Source organism: Tupaia chinensis, unplaced genomic scaffold (genome assembly GCF_000334495.1).
Source record: "Tupaia chinensis unplaced genomic scaffold, TupChi_1.0 Scaffold000146_1, whole genome shotgun sequence".
Taxonomy (NCBI): Eukaryota; Metazoa; Chordata; class Mammalia; order Scandentia; family Tupaiidae; genus Tupaia; species Tupaia belangeri.
Genome location: NW_006159616.1, coordinates 11220349 through 11236161, shown reverse-complemented (window position 1 = coordinate 11236161; position 15813 = coordinate 11220349). Strand labels below are relative to the sequence as shown.

General features: G+C 41.3%; 1 protein-coding gene across 6 annotated transcripts in view; it reads left to right on the top strand.

Moving 5' to 3' along the window:
• The window catches only part of VPS13D (vacuolar protein sorting 13 homolog D), a 323690-nt gene that overhangs the window by 28756 nt on the left and 279121 nt on the right, over positions 1 to 15813 (top strand). For 5 of the 6 annotated variants that reach the window (XM_006145295.3, XM_006145292.3, XM_006145294.3 and 2 more), the window contains exons 8-17: positions 339 to 439; positions 1299 to 1467; positions 3648 to 3749; positions 3878 to 4079; positions 5015 to 5194; positions 7660 to 7790; positions 9377 to 9452; positions 9894 to 10064; positions 11192 to 11322; positions 13439 to 13571. In XM_006145295.3, coding sequence (XP_006145357.1) covers positions 339 to 439; positions 1299 to 1467; positions 3648 to 3749; positions 3878 to 4079; positions 5015 to 5194; positions 7660 to 7790; positions 9377 to 9452; positions 9894 to 10064; positions 11192 to 11322; positions 13439 to 13571 — 1396 coding nt within the window. Of the gene's footprint in view, positions 1 to 338; positions 440 to 1298; positions 1468 to 3647; positions 3750 to 3877; positions 4080 to 5014; positions 5195 to 7659; positions 7791 to 9376; positions 9453 to 9893; positions 10065 to 11191; positions 11323 to 13438; positions 13572 to 15813 lie in introns of those variants that run through there. The other variant, XM_027770624.1, reaches the window with a different exon arrangement.

The window sequence follows — 15813 nt, the reverse complement described above, 5'->3', positions numbered from 1 at the left end:
AGGAAAGAAAGCACATGTGAGGCCATTTCCCTCCCGGTCAAAGTACAAAACCCACTGTCTATTACACGGTTCAATTGGGTTGATCTTTGGTTCATTTGAAGTGCTGTTTTTACGTGCTGGTCAAAGAATACAAGAGATACAGTAAATATAAGTATAAACACTTCATTGTTCACGTTCAGAGAGACATGCCTCCCAAAACTGATATTTTGGTCTTTCAGTTTGCCCTGAGTTCAATTCAGTGTATTAACTAGTATGAATAATTCTCTTTAGATATAAATCTTAACTGAGAGAGCAATAACTCTGTTCTAACCTAGTTTCTCTGAACTTCTCCTAAAAAGCTGCAATACCGGCAAATCATGGAATTTCTCAAGGAGCTGGAACGAAAGGAGAGGCAGGTGAAGTTCCGAAAGTGGAAACCCAGTGTGGCAGTATCGAAGAAGTAAGGGCTTCTGCATGTTGTATATACAATATATTTTACAACATGTTTTTTGCACATCGAATAGAAAGATGCCTCACTGTCCTTTACACATGACTGGAGATAAAAATATAATTGATTTTTCTGTATGTTGAAAAGCTATTCCTGTTGATTATCATTGTTGCAATAATTACTGCATATTTATTTTGTGTTACAGGTTAACCCTTATAACAAATATAGTAAAATTTAGATGACTCGTTCAATCTTGTTTAGCAAATAGATTGATGTTGCTCTGGTGGGATCTAGTGTGTTGTAAATAATGCCATTCTTTGAACCTGCTTCCCTATTGTTTTCCACCCAGTTTGTTTGGTCAATATTTATCTCATGCACTTTCTAATTCCAAAACAAAAATAAATCCTCTTGTCATGTTGCCCTGATAAACTTGACCAGTTTAATATATTATGACTTTTTAAAGATCTTGTATGTTACCTTGTTTTTTTTTTCTTAGAAGTATTGAATTAAATATCTTTAATGGTTGAATCCTTACTAATTATCTTAAGATGGTGTGTATCTTTGAGTCAGCACTTGATTTTCTGTCACTGGAAAGACTGATATTATGGATCATTCAAACCAGTCAAGAGCTATATTATTATTGATACAGCAGTTGGGGGTCTGTTGTTTAGTGTTCATTGTCAGCAGATTTACTTTCTTCACATATTGGGTTTAGCTTAATATAAAAATGAGCTTGAGACATAAACTGATAGCCAACAAGAGAAAAGATGTCTCAGAAGAGTGACGTTAGGCGGAATATCCTGGAATGATAACATTTTATTATAGTCGCCTTTATTGTAAGCAGTAATTACATCATCATGGACCGTTTCAGCTGCCGAGAGTGGTGGTATTTTGCCCTGAATGCTAACTTGTATGAGATCAGAGAGCAGAGGAAATGTTGTACCTGGGACTTTTTGTTACACCGTGCCCGTGATGCCGTGTCTTATACCGACAAATACTTCCGCAAGTTAAAAGGAGGGTTGCTATCTGCAGAGGACAAGGTTAGTGAACTGTTGCCTTATGTTTCGTATCTTCACTCAGAGGATGAAAATGGTCTCTCAAAGGCAGAGGAAAATGGCATCTGTGAAGAAATAGTCTCCTGTCAAGGGGCATAAATTCACAGGAAAGACTTGGTCTTACTAGGATGAGAAGTTCTTGGAAGGCTACTAGCCTTACCTTGACCAGAAATGTCCTCTACCCACTGCTGCCTGAGAAGAGTCAGGTTATGGGGTGAGAGGAAGAAAAGATGGTGAGGGTCCTGGCATGCTTTTGTGCTCCTCCCTTCTTCCCAGCTCTCCTGAAGGACCCAGAGAGACATTTTCATGTGGTCACCTATGTCTCTTAGAAGCCTGATCTTAGTCCTAATTCTTTTCCTCAAAAGTCTGTAACTAATCTCTGTAGGCTTTGGCCTGTATCTTCCGTAATTCCAATTGGAGTTTTCGACCTTGGACTCTTGTGCAAAGAGGCTAAGCAGAAGTAGGTAAAGTCGGTGGGGAAAGCATGCTTGTGTCCTATATAGTTACCTGTAAGGCTGCAGACCCTTAGAAGGCCACTTCTGGAGTCCTGGCATGAGATCCCTCTCCTCCTGTCTGTCGACCTGTTACCTCTTAGGGGGGACAGTAATGGGGACTCCTTTCTTCCTTGATTTATTTGTTTTTTTTTTGAAGACCAGATACTGCAGAAGCAATTTAGACCATTTCCATTATTTTGACTCAGGTACTGTCTTCTAACTAACCATTTCTTTTTTTTTTTTTAAGAGGTTTTTGCTATAGGGCATGTGCGCTCGCCAGACAGACAGAAAGTGAGAAATCACCCCCTAGGGGGGATGGCCACGCCGCAATCCCTTCTCCTCCATTCTCCTCTTGGGATCTTGGGCGCACACGCACATGCGCCCAGCGTGAGTTTTAAGCCACCGGGTCCAGGACGTGAACTGCGGTCGACTAGGTGGGAGTCCAGCGACATAGCCATTATGCTAACTGCTGGTCCCTCCTAACTAACCATTTCTTTAGTAGACTCTTCCACATATAAAGAAATACTCCTTTCCCTCCAACTCCCACTTTGTGGTAACCAGTGGCAATGCTGAATCCCTAGGGGTTCTTATCTCTCCTGCCAATACCTTCAGGCCATAGCCTAGTTGGTAATGGTGTTTTCCTCAGTGTCAGACAGAGTTACTAACACAGGAATCTCATAGCAAGGACAGAATAGATCAGACATTTTGTTTTGGCTGGTTCTCTTAAAGGCACAGGCAAAGGCATGGAGGGAGAGAAAAAAATCTAAATTACAACTGAGGTGAGTAAGTAAGTACATATAGTCTCCTTTTTCTTTTTCTTTCTTTTTTTCCTTTTTTTTTTTTTTTAAGGTTTTTGCCGTAGGGTACATACGCTCACTGGAAAGAGACCAAGAGGGAAAGTGAGAAACCATACCCTAGGACGGATGGCTGTGCTGCAGTTCCTTCTCTTCTTGGGATTTTGGGCATGCATACACACACGCCTCATGTGATTTTCAAGCTATCAGGTCTGGGACTTGAACTGTGGTTGGCCATGTGGAAGCCCAGCACCTTAGCCACCACGCCATCTCCTGGCTCCAGTCCTTTTATTAATGTTAGGATGCAAGAAACATTTTAGGATAGCCAATTCTTGTTTTATCTTGCCATTTGGCTGGCTGCCATTATTCTTGCCTAACTAGCATGAAACAAGTTAACATACCATGTCCTTGCAGATATCCTGTATGAAATATACAGGAGCAGGGGCCTGCACACTTTCTCAGTAATCTTCATTCTTGGTTTCCTCCTCTGAAGGTAGAAGGAATGATAACCAACCTGCTTACTTTAATCACTTGAGCTGTGCACATCCAAGCACTTTAATAGTGCTTTGTAGAGGAGGGACTGCTGCAGTGTGGACACTTACGTGACCCTCTTAAACCTTAGCACTCCACTGCTCTTTGGTTCTCTCTCTACTTACTGTAAGTCCCAGGTAGCATGCAACTTGTTAGTAACATCTAATGGGCTATATGGAAAAGCTATTTAAGCCAGGAATAGCCATCATAGAACTGTCTTATTTCTTGACCTTCTGTGGAAAATGTTGGGGTCCAAACAGGTTCCTGTGCTGCACTTGTAGGATGTCCAGTTTCTTTGGAGCTACACTATCTGGTTTTTTGCTTGTTTTTATTTTCACCCAAACAGGAGGAAATGTGTCGGATTGAAGAGGAACAGAGCTTTGAGGAATTGAAAATTCTGCGTGAGTTGGTTCATGATCGATTTCACAAACAAGATGAACTGGCAGAGGTAGGAAATCCTCTGGGAAGATGTACTTAGTCCTAGCTCACGCTGAGTGCTTCCGTGGGGCAGTAGCTGTTGGCATGCCACAGCTCTCCCGTCTGTGGTACTCAGACCTGCTCATTTGTGATTGACAGAGTCTGCGAGAGCCTCAGTGGGATTCTCCAGGAGACCCTCCAGGAGGCCCAGAAGCCAGCGGAGGCAGCGGGATGCTGCAGTATCTTCAGTCCTGGTTTCCTGGCTGGGGTGGCTGGTACGGGCAGCCTACCCCTGAGGGGACCACAGTTGAGGGACTGACAGCAGAGCAGCAGGAACAGTGGACACCTGGAGAGATCCTGGGTATGGTGGGGCTGGCCTTCCCTGGGCCCCTTGGCTGTGGTGGGGCATGCTTAGTGCAGTTAGGTCTGTTATTTGTGCAATGGCCTGTGGTATTTTTCAAATTTAATGCAAGTTTATGTTTGGAAAAGTTTGTTTTGTGTTCATAGAGGCAGAGAGAAGATACTCCATTTGCTCCTCTATTACCAAGTATGAATATTAGTACCGTTTCTGATGGATCTAAGTGGCAAGTTACAAGAGAACTAAATTTGAACAAATTCAAAAGAAAATTTTAAAGAATTATTTATTTAATTTAATTTTATCATTATTGTTATTTTTAAAAAATTTGCTACAGGGTACATGGAACTCACCAAAGAGAGGGAGTGAGAAAGTAAGCTGCCGGGTTTGGGACTCGAGCAATGGTCGACCATGTGGGAGTTCAGTACCTGAACTACCACCCCACCTGCTGGCTCCAAGTTCAAAAATTTTAAACTCTGCAGCTTGACTGTCAGTCCAGAGCCACTCTTTAGCCCTGTGCTATCCAATATGGTTATCAGAGCCAGAAATGGCTGTTTAGGTACAGTTGAATCAAACCTAGCACTCTACCCACATTAGCCACATATGTGTGCCACCAGGGCTCAGTAGGCACGTGTGGTAGTGGCCACTGTACTGGACAGTACACGTGACCCCATGTTGGGCACCACTGCCTCACATAGTGCCTTACCCTGCTTTCTGTCATGAGTCTCATCCTCCCTGGTTGGATAATAAATTGATAAGAGCCCTTGTAAATTAGAGTCATTTCAAAGTAGCAGATTAAACAGTCACCCGTGACTTTGGAATTTTTCCTTAAAAAGGGGAAAAGCAGTTAAATAACTCCATCATCCTTGTGATTGTTGTGCCTGGTTGTGCTTTTTTTTTTATTCTCCTATGTTCTCAAGGCTTTTTTCCCTTACCATTAGGCACTGAGGAGTTCTTTGACCCCACGGCAGAGGCCTCGTGTATGAATACGTGCACAAAGCGAGATCACGTCTTTGCCAAGCTGAATTTGCAGTTGCAGCGTGGTACAGTGACTCTGTTGCACAAGGAGCAAGGGACTCCTCAGATGAATGAAAGTGCTTTCATGCAGCTTGAGTTTTCAGGTACTGCCTCCCCAAAACTACTTGCTGCTCTTTATCAAGAAATCAGTGTCCCGTTGATTGTCATTTGTAGTAATTATAGTGAGTACTGGGTTAGCTAATACTGACCTATTGCTCCTAGGACAAATACAGGTTCAGGTTTCTGTGAGCCTCTGGACATAACAGTCGTTGATCAATCAGTACATAACTGTTGTTTTTATTTCTAGATGTGTTTAAAGACTTATTTAATATACACATCATTGTTAACTCATTAACATTGAACTCATGCCTATTGCTTATATATAACTCAGATCTGAATGTAGCTATTCTTTTTTATTTATTTATTTTTGAGAGATTTTTCCTATAAGGCATCTGGACTAGCCAGAGACACAGAGAGACAGAGAGACAGAAAGCAAGAAATCACCCCCCAGGGGGATGGCCATGCCACAATCCCTTCTCCTCCATTCTCCCCTCAGGAGTTGGGACATACATGCACATGCGCCCAGCATGATTTTTAAGTTGCCAGGTCTGAGATTTGAACCGTGGTTGCATGTGGGAGTCCAGCAATGTAACCATTACACCATCTGCTGGTCCCTGAATATAGCTTTTCTTCTCTTTTCCTTTTTTTTTGGGGGGGAGGGGGAGAGGTTTTTGCTATAGGGCACGTGCACTTGCCAGAGAGACAGAATGCGAGAAATTACATTCAGGGGGGATGGCCACGTCGCAATCCTTATCCTCCATTCCCCTCTTGGGATCTTGGGCCACGCATGTACACATACCTGGCATGAGTTTAAGCCACCAGGTCTGGGACTCGAACCGTGGTCAACTACTTGGGAGTCCAGTGACATAGCCATTATGCTAACTGTTGGTCCCTGAGTATAACTTTTCTTACATATTTTCTCTGAAAGCACATCATAGCCGTCTCACAACTAAGAACACTAGGCAGCACTTGAGCACTACATTTAAACTAGCAGCACCGTGAACAAAAAGCATAAAAGTGTGAAAGATTTGGCTCTAAAATGGCCATGAGCTGTCCCGAGGGTAAGAGCTGAAACAAGAAAGCAGAGTCCTGCCTTGTTGGAGCTCACCTGGGGATGTACACGTTGGCGACTCTTAATTTTTTGGAACTCTGTGTCTGAATGGCAAGAAAATGCCACATGGATTGATTTTGGTGCTACAAATATATTTTAGTGAGTAGGTAAAGTGCATATGTGAAATCCCTGAATAATCAGGGTCGACTGTATTTGACTTCTCTTTGTAACTTAGAATTACAAGTGTGTAGATAGATACTTTGATACTGGTTTGGACATCTCATAACTATTTCTATTTCAATCCATAACACTGTAGCTTATCTGTGATTGCTCAGTAGTTGAAGAACGATAAATGATTTTTTAAAAAGACAGTTTTGTTCGACTTCATAATTTTGAGAGCTGAGTTATTATAAATTTAGTGTGAACTAGCAGGTGATTTAAACTTTTTTTTTTTAATTTCTAGAGAGCACATGCTCTTGAGAGAGAGAGAGAGATAGAGAAAGTACTTCCCACGGCGTGCGGTCATACTACAATCCCTTCTTCCCATCTCTCTATTTTATCAGGATCTGGGGCACGCATACACATGTGCCTGGTGTGTTTTTCAAGTGTCTGGAGCTGAGATTCAAACTGTGGTTGGCCAGTTGGGATCCAGCTCTCTTAACCACTAGGTTATAGGGCCAGCCCCCTTGAATAATTGTAAAGGCTCTATTTGAAAGTTATTCTGCTGGGAAGCCTCTAAAATATTCTTTGTATATTTAGATAGATATGTTAATATGTAGATAGGTTTTTTTTGGGGGTAGGTTGGTTTGCATTTTTTGTTTGTTTGGTTTTTTTTGGAGAGGTTTTTGCTATAGGGCACGTGCGCTTGCCAGACAGACAGAGACAGAGAGATAGAAAGTGAGAAATCACCCCCCGGAGGGATGGCCAAGCCGCAATCCCTTCTCCTCCATTCTCCTCTCGGGATCTTGGGCACGCACGCACACGCGCCTGGCGTGAGTTTAAGCCACCAGGTCCGGGACTCGAACCATAGTCGACTAGGTGGGAGTCCAGCAACATAGCCATTACGCTAACTGCTGGTCCCTTGTTTTGCCTTTTTTGTGAAACTTATTCATTTGTTTCTTCTGAGACAGAGAGAGAAAGGGGTACCCCCAAGTGGGTCCACATGCTGTAACCCACCCCCAGTCTCACACAGCCCAGATGATAGGCCCGTGTACGTAGTCACAGCCAGGACATGGACCTAGACCTTTCCCATGTGTGTACATTTGTATTACCACTGCACACTACCTGGCCCCTATTGGATTTTTTTTGTTCTAATTTTAAGGAAAAGGAGTTCATGATATCTAATAGCCCTCTGTAAAATATTATAGCTAATACATTTTAAACACTTTAGGTTCTCTCGTTGCATCACACTTCAGGTTATTATCTTGTTGTATCAAGTCTTACATTTATCTTTCATAGATGTGAAACTTCTAGCAGAATCTCTTCCTCGAAGAAATTCCTCCTTGCTTTTAGTCCATTTGGGTGGACTGTTTCTTCGAGACCTGGCTACAGAAGGAACTATATTTCCTCTTCTCGTCTTCCCTAATCCAGTATGTACAGCAGTGGGGTGGTTACTACATCTGAATTGTGGTCTGTGTTGGTAAATGATCATCTTAACCTGATTCTTTCTGACATTTCCTCATCTCGAGACAGATAGGCTGGGGTAAGTTTAGTTTTTAATTAGTTAGGAAGAAAATGTTGGTGAAATTTGTGGCTATACCTTTTTCTCCTCCTTTGTTTTAGCTATTAAGGAGTAATTTCTCTGATTTGGAAGAGAATGCCAAAAGTACCATTATTTTCTATATTTTAAGATCCACGTTTAAGGGGCTGGCAGGTTGTGTAGTGGTTAAGGACATTGGACTGTCTCATGGCCGACCGTGGTTTGAATTCTGGACCTGGCGACTTGCTTTCTCATTTTCCTTCTCTCTCTCTCTCCCTGTCTCTGTCCAATTCCCTCTCTGTTCAAATTAAAATAAAGAAAGAAAGAAAGAGGAAATAAATCTTAAAGAAAGAAAGAGAAACTAATTCTTTTTTTAAAAAAAAAAATCCATGTTTGAATTTCCTCTGTATCCGAGAGTCATATTCATGCACTCTGATATGAAGTCTCATCTTTCCAGGCTCAGAAAGACAGCCATCTCAAGTATTTTTCTTTCTTTTTATTTGGAGAGTTTTTTTCGCTATAGGGTGTGTGCGCTCGCCAGACAGAGAGAGACATAGAGATAGAAAGCGAGAAATCACCCCCCAGGGGGGATGGTCACGCCGCAATCCCTTCTCCTCCATTCTCCTCTCGGGATCTTGGGCATGCATGCACACGCACCCGGCGTGAGTTTTAAGCCACTGGGTCCGGGACGCGAACTGCGGTCGACTACGTGGGAGTCCAGTGACATAGCCATTACGCTAACTGCTGGTTCCCTCAAGTATTTTTCTGTGTATGTGTTTTTAATTTGCCAGAGGGTGCATGTGCTTGCTAGATAAAGAGAGGGAGAAAGCCGGCAGTGGGCCATGGTCACTCCACAATCCTTTGTGTTTCATCTCTCTATCCTGTTGGGATTTCAGGCACACATGTACACACACTGAGCATGTTTTCCAGGCTTTTGGAGCTGGGATTCAAACTGCATGCTTGGCCATGTGAAGTCCAGCTTTCTTAACCACTGGACCATAGGGGTGACCCTCAAGTTATATTTTTATATATCTAGTTTTTATGTATGATATTCTTTATTAATGATAAGATCAAAGATCTTATCAAGTCTGCAAAGGTATGGTCCAAATAGTAGATCATTTGGCCATTTACTTTGTCTATAACTTTTGGGGGGATTTGGTAGAAGGTTATGCAGAAGATGGGAGGGCAGACTTAAAGTTTGAAAAGTTACACTTGTTTAATACTCATTTAGCAATCATTTATTAAATGTGCTGAATGCAGCAGAGCAGACTGTTAATAAAAAGAAGAGTTGGTCTTACTGGGTTGGGGAAAAGGCACAAATCTGAGTAAGTCTGCAGGACTCAATAGTCTGATATGCAGTGAGTTTTGGTTTGATTGTGCTGAGAGTGATGAAGAAGGGTCAAATGTGAGTATATGTATAATGAATTGTCCTCCCTCACTCTGACATTTATGCATCATTGTATGTGTGTTTAATAGCAAAAAGAAGTTGGCAGAGTGTCACAGTCTTTTGGCCTTCAGAACACATCTGCAGACAGAAGTGACCATTACCCTGGTAATTCTTCATGTATTCTTAAAATCAATCCTTAAAAATCTTACTGTTACAGATAGGTCGCGTTTGGTCAGTGGAAAAAGAGGGAGTGTTTTCTGTATTGTGCACAGTGGTTTGCCGTGGGGTCTGTGTTTGACTTGGAGACAGTTCGGTGTTCTCTCAGTAGAACCGTTAACCTGGGTGAGCTGGGGCAACTTTGCAGGGCCTCCAGGTCCTTGGTCTCTGTCATGGGAGCCAACGCAATAGCTGAATGGTCATATTTCCTGTTAAAAATGAAAGTGTCTGTTCTTATAAGGCTCGCTATTTTTGAAATGTGCATAAATATCAACTAATTGGAAAATAATTAGGAAAATGTCTTTTTTCCTAAAATTCTTTACTGGTTAATAGGAATAAGGTGATTGTTTTGCGTATTCCATTTTCCTTTTCTCCTGTTCTTTCTCTTAGCTGCGGATCCAGATGACCCAGTTTTTGAGATGCTGTACGAGAGAAATCCAGTGCACAGCCATTTTGAGAGGCGGCTCAACGTCAGCACGAGGCCCCTGAATATCATCTATAACCCCCAGGCTATAAAAAAAGTAGCAGACTTTTTCTACAAGGGAAAGGTTCATACCTCAGGTTAACTTTTTTGTTTGTTTGATCTTATGTTCCTTTTAAACACATCTTTCCTGTCATTTCTGGTGCTTTTTACTAGGGTTTTTATCATTCCAATGACCTAATAAGTGGTAGAAAAGCCCTGCAGAGTAAGTGGACAGAATAGATATCTGTGGACAGTCTGTTTTCCATGAGAAATTTCTTTTACTCACTTGGTATAGCAGTGTATACTGCCAAGTTCTTAATATCATTATTGATTTATTTATGCCTTCCTTTGTTCCCGAAAAAGATTTTAGTGAAAAAAAAAAGTACTTTTATTGATAGGGATACTGGTGAAACAATAGAATTTTTCCTAGACATATTTTCTCCTTCCTTCTTTATAATAATGAGGCTTTTTTAGTTTCGGTCCAGTTTTTGAGTCATCACAGGAATAGCAGCCATTGCTTCTTTGATGATAGAATACATTAAGTTGTCAGGAAAGTCGTGACATATTTTTCTTTTTTTTTTTTTTTTGAGAGGTTTTTCTATAGGGCACATGTGCTCGCCAGAAAGACAGAGAGAGACAGAGAGGCAGAAGGAGAGAAATCACCCCCGAGGGAAGATGGCTACACTACAATCCCTTCTCTTCCATTCTCCTCTTGGGATCTTGGACACACATGCACATGTGCCTGGCGTGAGTTAAGCCACTGGGTCCGGGACTCAAACTGTGGTCAACTACATGGGAGTCCAGCAACATAACTGTTATGCCAACTGCTGGTCCTGTTGTGACATATTTTTCTATGCAAAAATGCATCATGACTTTCCCAATAACCCATTAGAAGACATTTCCATCAAAATTTCATTTTGCCTTACAAGGTCATGTCCTGCTTATTAAGGGTTTTGAAATACAATACTTTGGAATCCTTCAGAAAATGGTGCAAGAAATTCTAGTCACGTAGGTACCTCTTCCTTTCCCTCTTGGCAGTCCATGAACCATCTTTGCCTCCTTGCGAGCCCTGTATTATGCAGGGTCATACTGGAGAAAGAACACTTTTTGTTACTGATTGTTTTTCAGCTTTGGTGGAAGTTCTTGGTGAGAATGGGTAGAACAGCCCGTTCGTTCATTTAGCAGGTGAAAATTCTGACTCCCCTGTATATTTCCAACCTTGCAGGTTTTGGTTATCAGTCTGAACTTGAGTTGAGAGTGGCGGAAGCTGCCCGAAGACAGTATAACAAACTGAAGATGCAGACCAAGGCAGAAATCCGGCAAACTCTTGATCGTTTGCTAGTGGGTGACTTCATTGTAAGTGGGCACATGTAAATACTCCTTGGGGCTGGGGAAAGGACAAACATTCTTTCTGTCAAGTTTATTGATCATATTCATTGTACTGATTAAGTAAATTTAAAAGGTGAAATCCTACTCAGCTAGCACAAAATAAAATCTTGACTTTTATAGTCAAGGTCAAACTTAAAAAATGAATAGGGGTGAATTGTGCATTGGTAGACTGCTGTGCTCTTCAAGGCTGATCCAGGTGGGATAGTTCCAGGTTCATACCCTGAAGCCTCCCTGAGTATGCCATATCTGCATGTGCCATGATCTTTGCCTCAGGGTGGATGGCTGCATCAAGACCCTGTTGAGGGTGCTGTTTCTCCATTTCTCTTTGTCTTATTCATTCAAGGGATAAATAAATAAACCTTTGAAAAGAAGAAAAAGTGACTGTGACTAGATTGTATTGTTTCTTCATATCAATCTGGGAATCCTTCTAAGACTTGTTCCATTTACCAGACCTGATATTCTGTGAATATTTCACTTAAGATCTTGTTTTTATTTACTGTCGTCTGAGGAAATACTGACTGATGCCTCAGCTTCTTTCCAGGGTTTGAGAGTCACTTTGTGATGCCAGGTGGCCAACTAACTTGCCAGGATACCATAGGTAAAGAGAGCCAAGAATCATCTTAACAGTCTAGCAAAGCAGTGTCTGACAGTGTGGTCTGGAGGTGCGCTGCAAAATGACAGCAGTAGGTGGAGCAGTTAGAAAGAGGATGCTTCTTTTGAACTGTGCAGAGCCAGTTGTAGGTGTTAAGGGAAGGCATAAATGTTTGAAGTGAAATGCTTAGGGGTATGTAGTAAGGGATGGAGAGTTCTGTTTTTGTTTTGTGATGTGTGTGTGAGTATATGTGTGTCTGTGCTTCAATGCAAAAGATAACAATATCTTCTTGTTTTCGTGCACGAAATAAATTTATTTTTGTTTCTTTTTTCCTTTTCTTTTTTAATTGTTGGAGGGCACATGTATTTGCCAGAGAGAGAAAAAGTGAAAGTTCCTCTCTCAATGCCACGGGATAGAGAAAGAAGGGAAGAGAGAGAGAGAGACCAACCCCTGAATGGCATATAGTCCTACTGGAATTCCTTCTCCATTTTTCAATTCTGTCAGTATTTTGGGCACTGCATGCACACATGCCTGGTGTGTTTTTCAAGCCACCGCAGGCAGAGATTTGAACCACAGTTGGCCACATGGGGGTCTGGCTTTCTACACACAGCACTTAACCACTGTGCTGTGCAATCAACCCAAGAGGTTTCTTTTTGTTATTTAGATAAATTAGATTTTACCACAGATGTACAATTGAAGCTAATTTTAGTTGCAGGGAAGAACAATTAACACACTAATGAATTGGTGTGTTATTTATAATTCAAATGTCGTAGCTTAAGTTTTTTACTAAGATATTTTGGCTTGAAAGATCATGATTATCAGTGTTCATGGATAGCAAAAATATTTGGATTTCTGTGTTTATTTGAATTCCATAATTTCCACAATTTAAAAAATATAAAGCCCTATAAAGTAGAAACAAAATCTTTTTTTGGGGGGGAGGGGGGGAGCTTTTTTGCTCTAGGGCACATGTGCTCGCTCGCCAGAAAGACAGAGTGAGACAGAGAGATAGAAAGCCAGAAATCACCCTCCGGGGGAATGGCCACGCTGCAATCCCTTCTCCTCCATCCTTCTCTCGGGATTTGGGCACACACGCACACACGCCCAGTGTGATTTTAAGCCACCGGGTCTGGGACTCGAACTGCTGTTGACCACATGGGAGGTCAGTGACATAGCCATTACGCTAACTGTTGGTCCCTAGAAACGAAATCTTTATTAAACAATTGATCAGAGTCAAAGTACAAACAATACCTCAAATCAATATTTGATAGTTTTTTCTTCCCACATCAGACATTTGCCTGGGATAGTATCTCAAATCCTCAAGCAATTGAATCTACTTTCATCTTAAACTTTTTGTTTTGATACCATAAACCACTAAGTCACGCTGTAACTTTAAGTGTGGCTTAAGGAAATAGTTGAACGCTGCTGATAAGGTGTTTAATTTCAGTAGTTACAGTTAACGATTATTTAATTGATGCTGATTTTATTTTACAGGAGGACAGTAAACGGTGGACTGTGCGATTAGATATTTCTGCTCCTCAGGTGATATTTCCTGATGATTTCAAATTCAAGAATCCTGTGTTAGTTGTTGTGGACCTTGGAAGAATGCTGCTGACAAATACCCAAGGTATAAAGTGAATGTGAAGTGATGAAGACATATTATGGTAGATTGATATGCTTAGCTAAAGCTTAACAAAAGGTTTATAAAACTATTTTTTTATTTTTTGGATTGCTCAGGGGCATGTTTACCAGCCAGAGAAAGAGAGAGTGGCAGAGAGAGAAGGACCCTCCTGTGGGGTGTGAGCACACTGCACTCCCTTCTCTTCTATTTTTCTATCCTGCTGAGATTTGGGGCATGCATACATACATGCCTGGCATGTTTTCTAAGCCACTGGGACTGGGATTCAAACTGTGGTTGGACATATGAAATCCAGTTCCCTTAACCACTGGTTTACAGGACCAGTTGTACATAACAGTTTTTTCTTAACTCCAAAATTCACTTCTTACTTTTTATATAATAGCTTTATTGAGATATAGTTCATTTAAAAATGCACAGAGTTCAGTTGTTTTTGATATGCTGATAGAATCTTGTAATTACTGGACAAGCAAATGATGTAATGGTTACATTACTAGACTCCCACATGGCCGACTGCCATTTGAGTCCTGGACTTGGAGTCTTCAATCCCATACTGGGTGCATTTGTGTGCGTGCCCAAAATCCTGAAAGGAGAATGGACAAGGGATTGCAGTGTCACTATCCCCACCCCCCCAGTAGGAGGGTGATTTTTTGCTTTCTGTCTCTCTGCCAACCACACGTGTCCTATAGCAAAAATCTCTCTTGTTACAAAAAAGAACTTATACAATTATCAGGGGTCAGTAGGTGGCGTGGTGGTGATGGCACTGGACTCCCACATGACTGACTATAGTTCAAGTCTCAGATACAGAGGCTTGAAAACTATGCTGGTCACGTGTGTGTGTGTGTGCCCAAAATCTCAGAAGGGGAGTGGAGAAGAAGAGATTGTAGTGTGGCCATTCCCCCCTAGGGTGATTTCTTACTTTTCCTCTGTCTCTGTCTCTCTCCAGTGAGTGCATGTGCCCCTATGGCAAAACCTTAAAAAAAAAAATGATCACTTATGTTTAATTGCCAAACATTTTCACCCCGCAAAATGAAACTTCACCTTATTGACTGTCACTCTCCAGTGCCCTCTCTTCCACCGTCTTACCGACCAGTCTTTCTCTCTCTATGGATTTACTTATTCCGAATGCTTTATATGAATGGTATATACAATATGTGGCCTTTGTCTGGCTTTTTCACTTACCAGAATATTTTCAAGGTTCATCCATTTTATAGTATATGTTAGTACTTTATACCTTTTTATGACAAATAATAATTCATTATGTGGATTTACCACCTTTTGTTTATCCAGTCATTTGTGGACATTGAGTTGTTTCTACATGTTGACTATAATGGATAATGCTGCGGTAAACATTTATGTGCGGGTGTTTGTGTAGACTTGCGCTTTCAGTTCTCTTGCATATCTAATTTATCTGTTTTGATTAGGGACATATATAAAAAGAGACACCGGGAAGGTAATTTTCTCCTTGTTATTACATCTGAAAGTATTCACTGAGGTGGGGCGGAGGAATGAGAGGGTTCATGGGGTACAAGAAATAGAAGAAATTTATCAATCTGAACCTTACCTCCTCTGGGAAGACCTGAAAATAGAAGACGGTAGAGTACCTGAGCAGAAATGGAAGTTTGGTGCTAAGAGGAATGTGGAAAGGGAGTTAGATTTGAGCAAAAAGCCCGTACAAACACAGAGAACGCCTACTTGAATTTAAAATTTATTTATTTAAGTGTTAAAGGAACAGAGACATAAGTGACAGAAGTCAGTAGTGTGTTTTTATGTTTTTCAGCACAACAGCTCAGCTGTGGAAAGAGGGGTTAAGAGTGGACTCTGGTGCTAGACCTTCATGTGTTGTGAGTTATTGCTCACCAAACACTGTCTAGGCATCAGGGATGGTATGTTGGACAGGACAGCTGGGACTTCTCTTCTCTTGGAACATTCTAGGGGGAGAAACAAAATGAATGCAAAAGGAAAAAGTAAGAAGGGTTAGTGATTGCAGTTCTTGGTGGTACAGCTCAGAAGGTGGGGAGCAGTGTTAGGCAGTAGGCAACAGTTCCTGTAGCCTGACTGTGAGTGTCAGCTGTTTTTGTGTTCCTGTATGTTCACCCATGTTTTAACTTCCAGTTAATAAGTTTGTACTGAATAAACGATAAATATCGAATATTAAGCAGGGAGTTTTCATCTATTTTTTTTTTAATTGTGATTGATTGCTTTTATACTTTTTGTGATGGTACATGAAGGG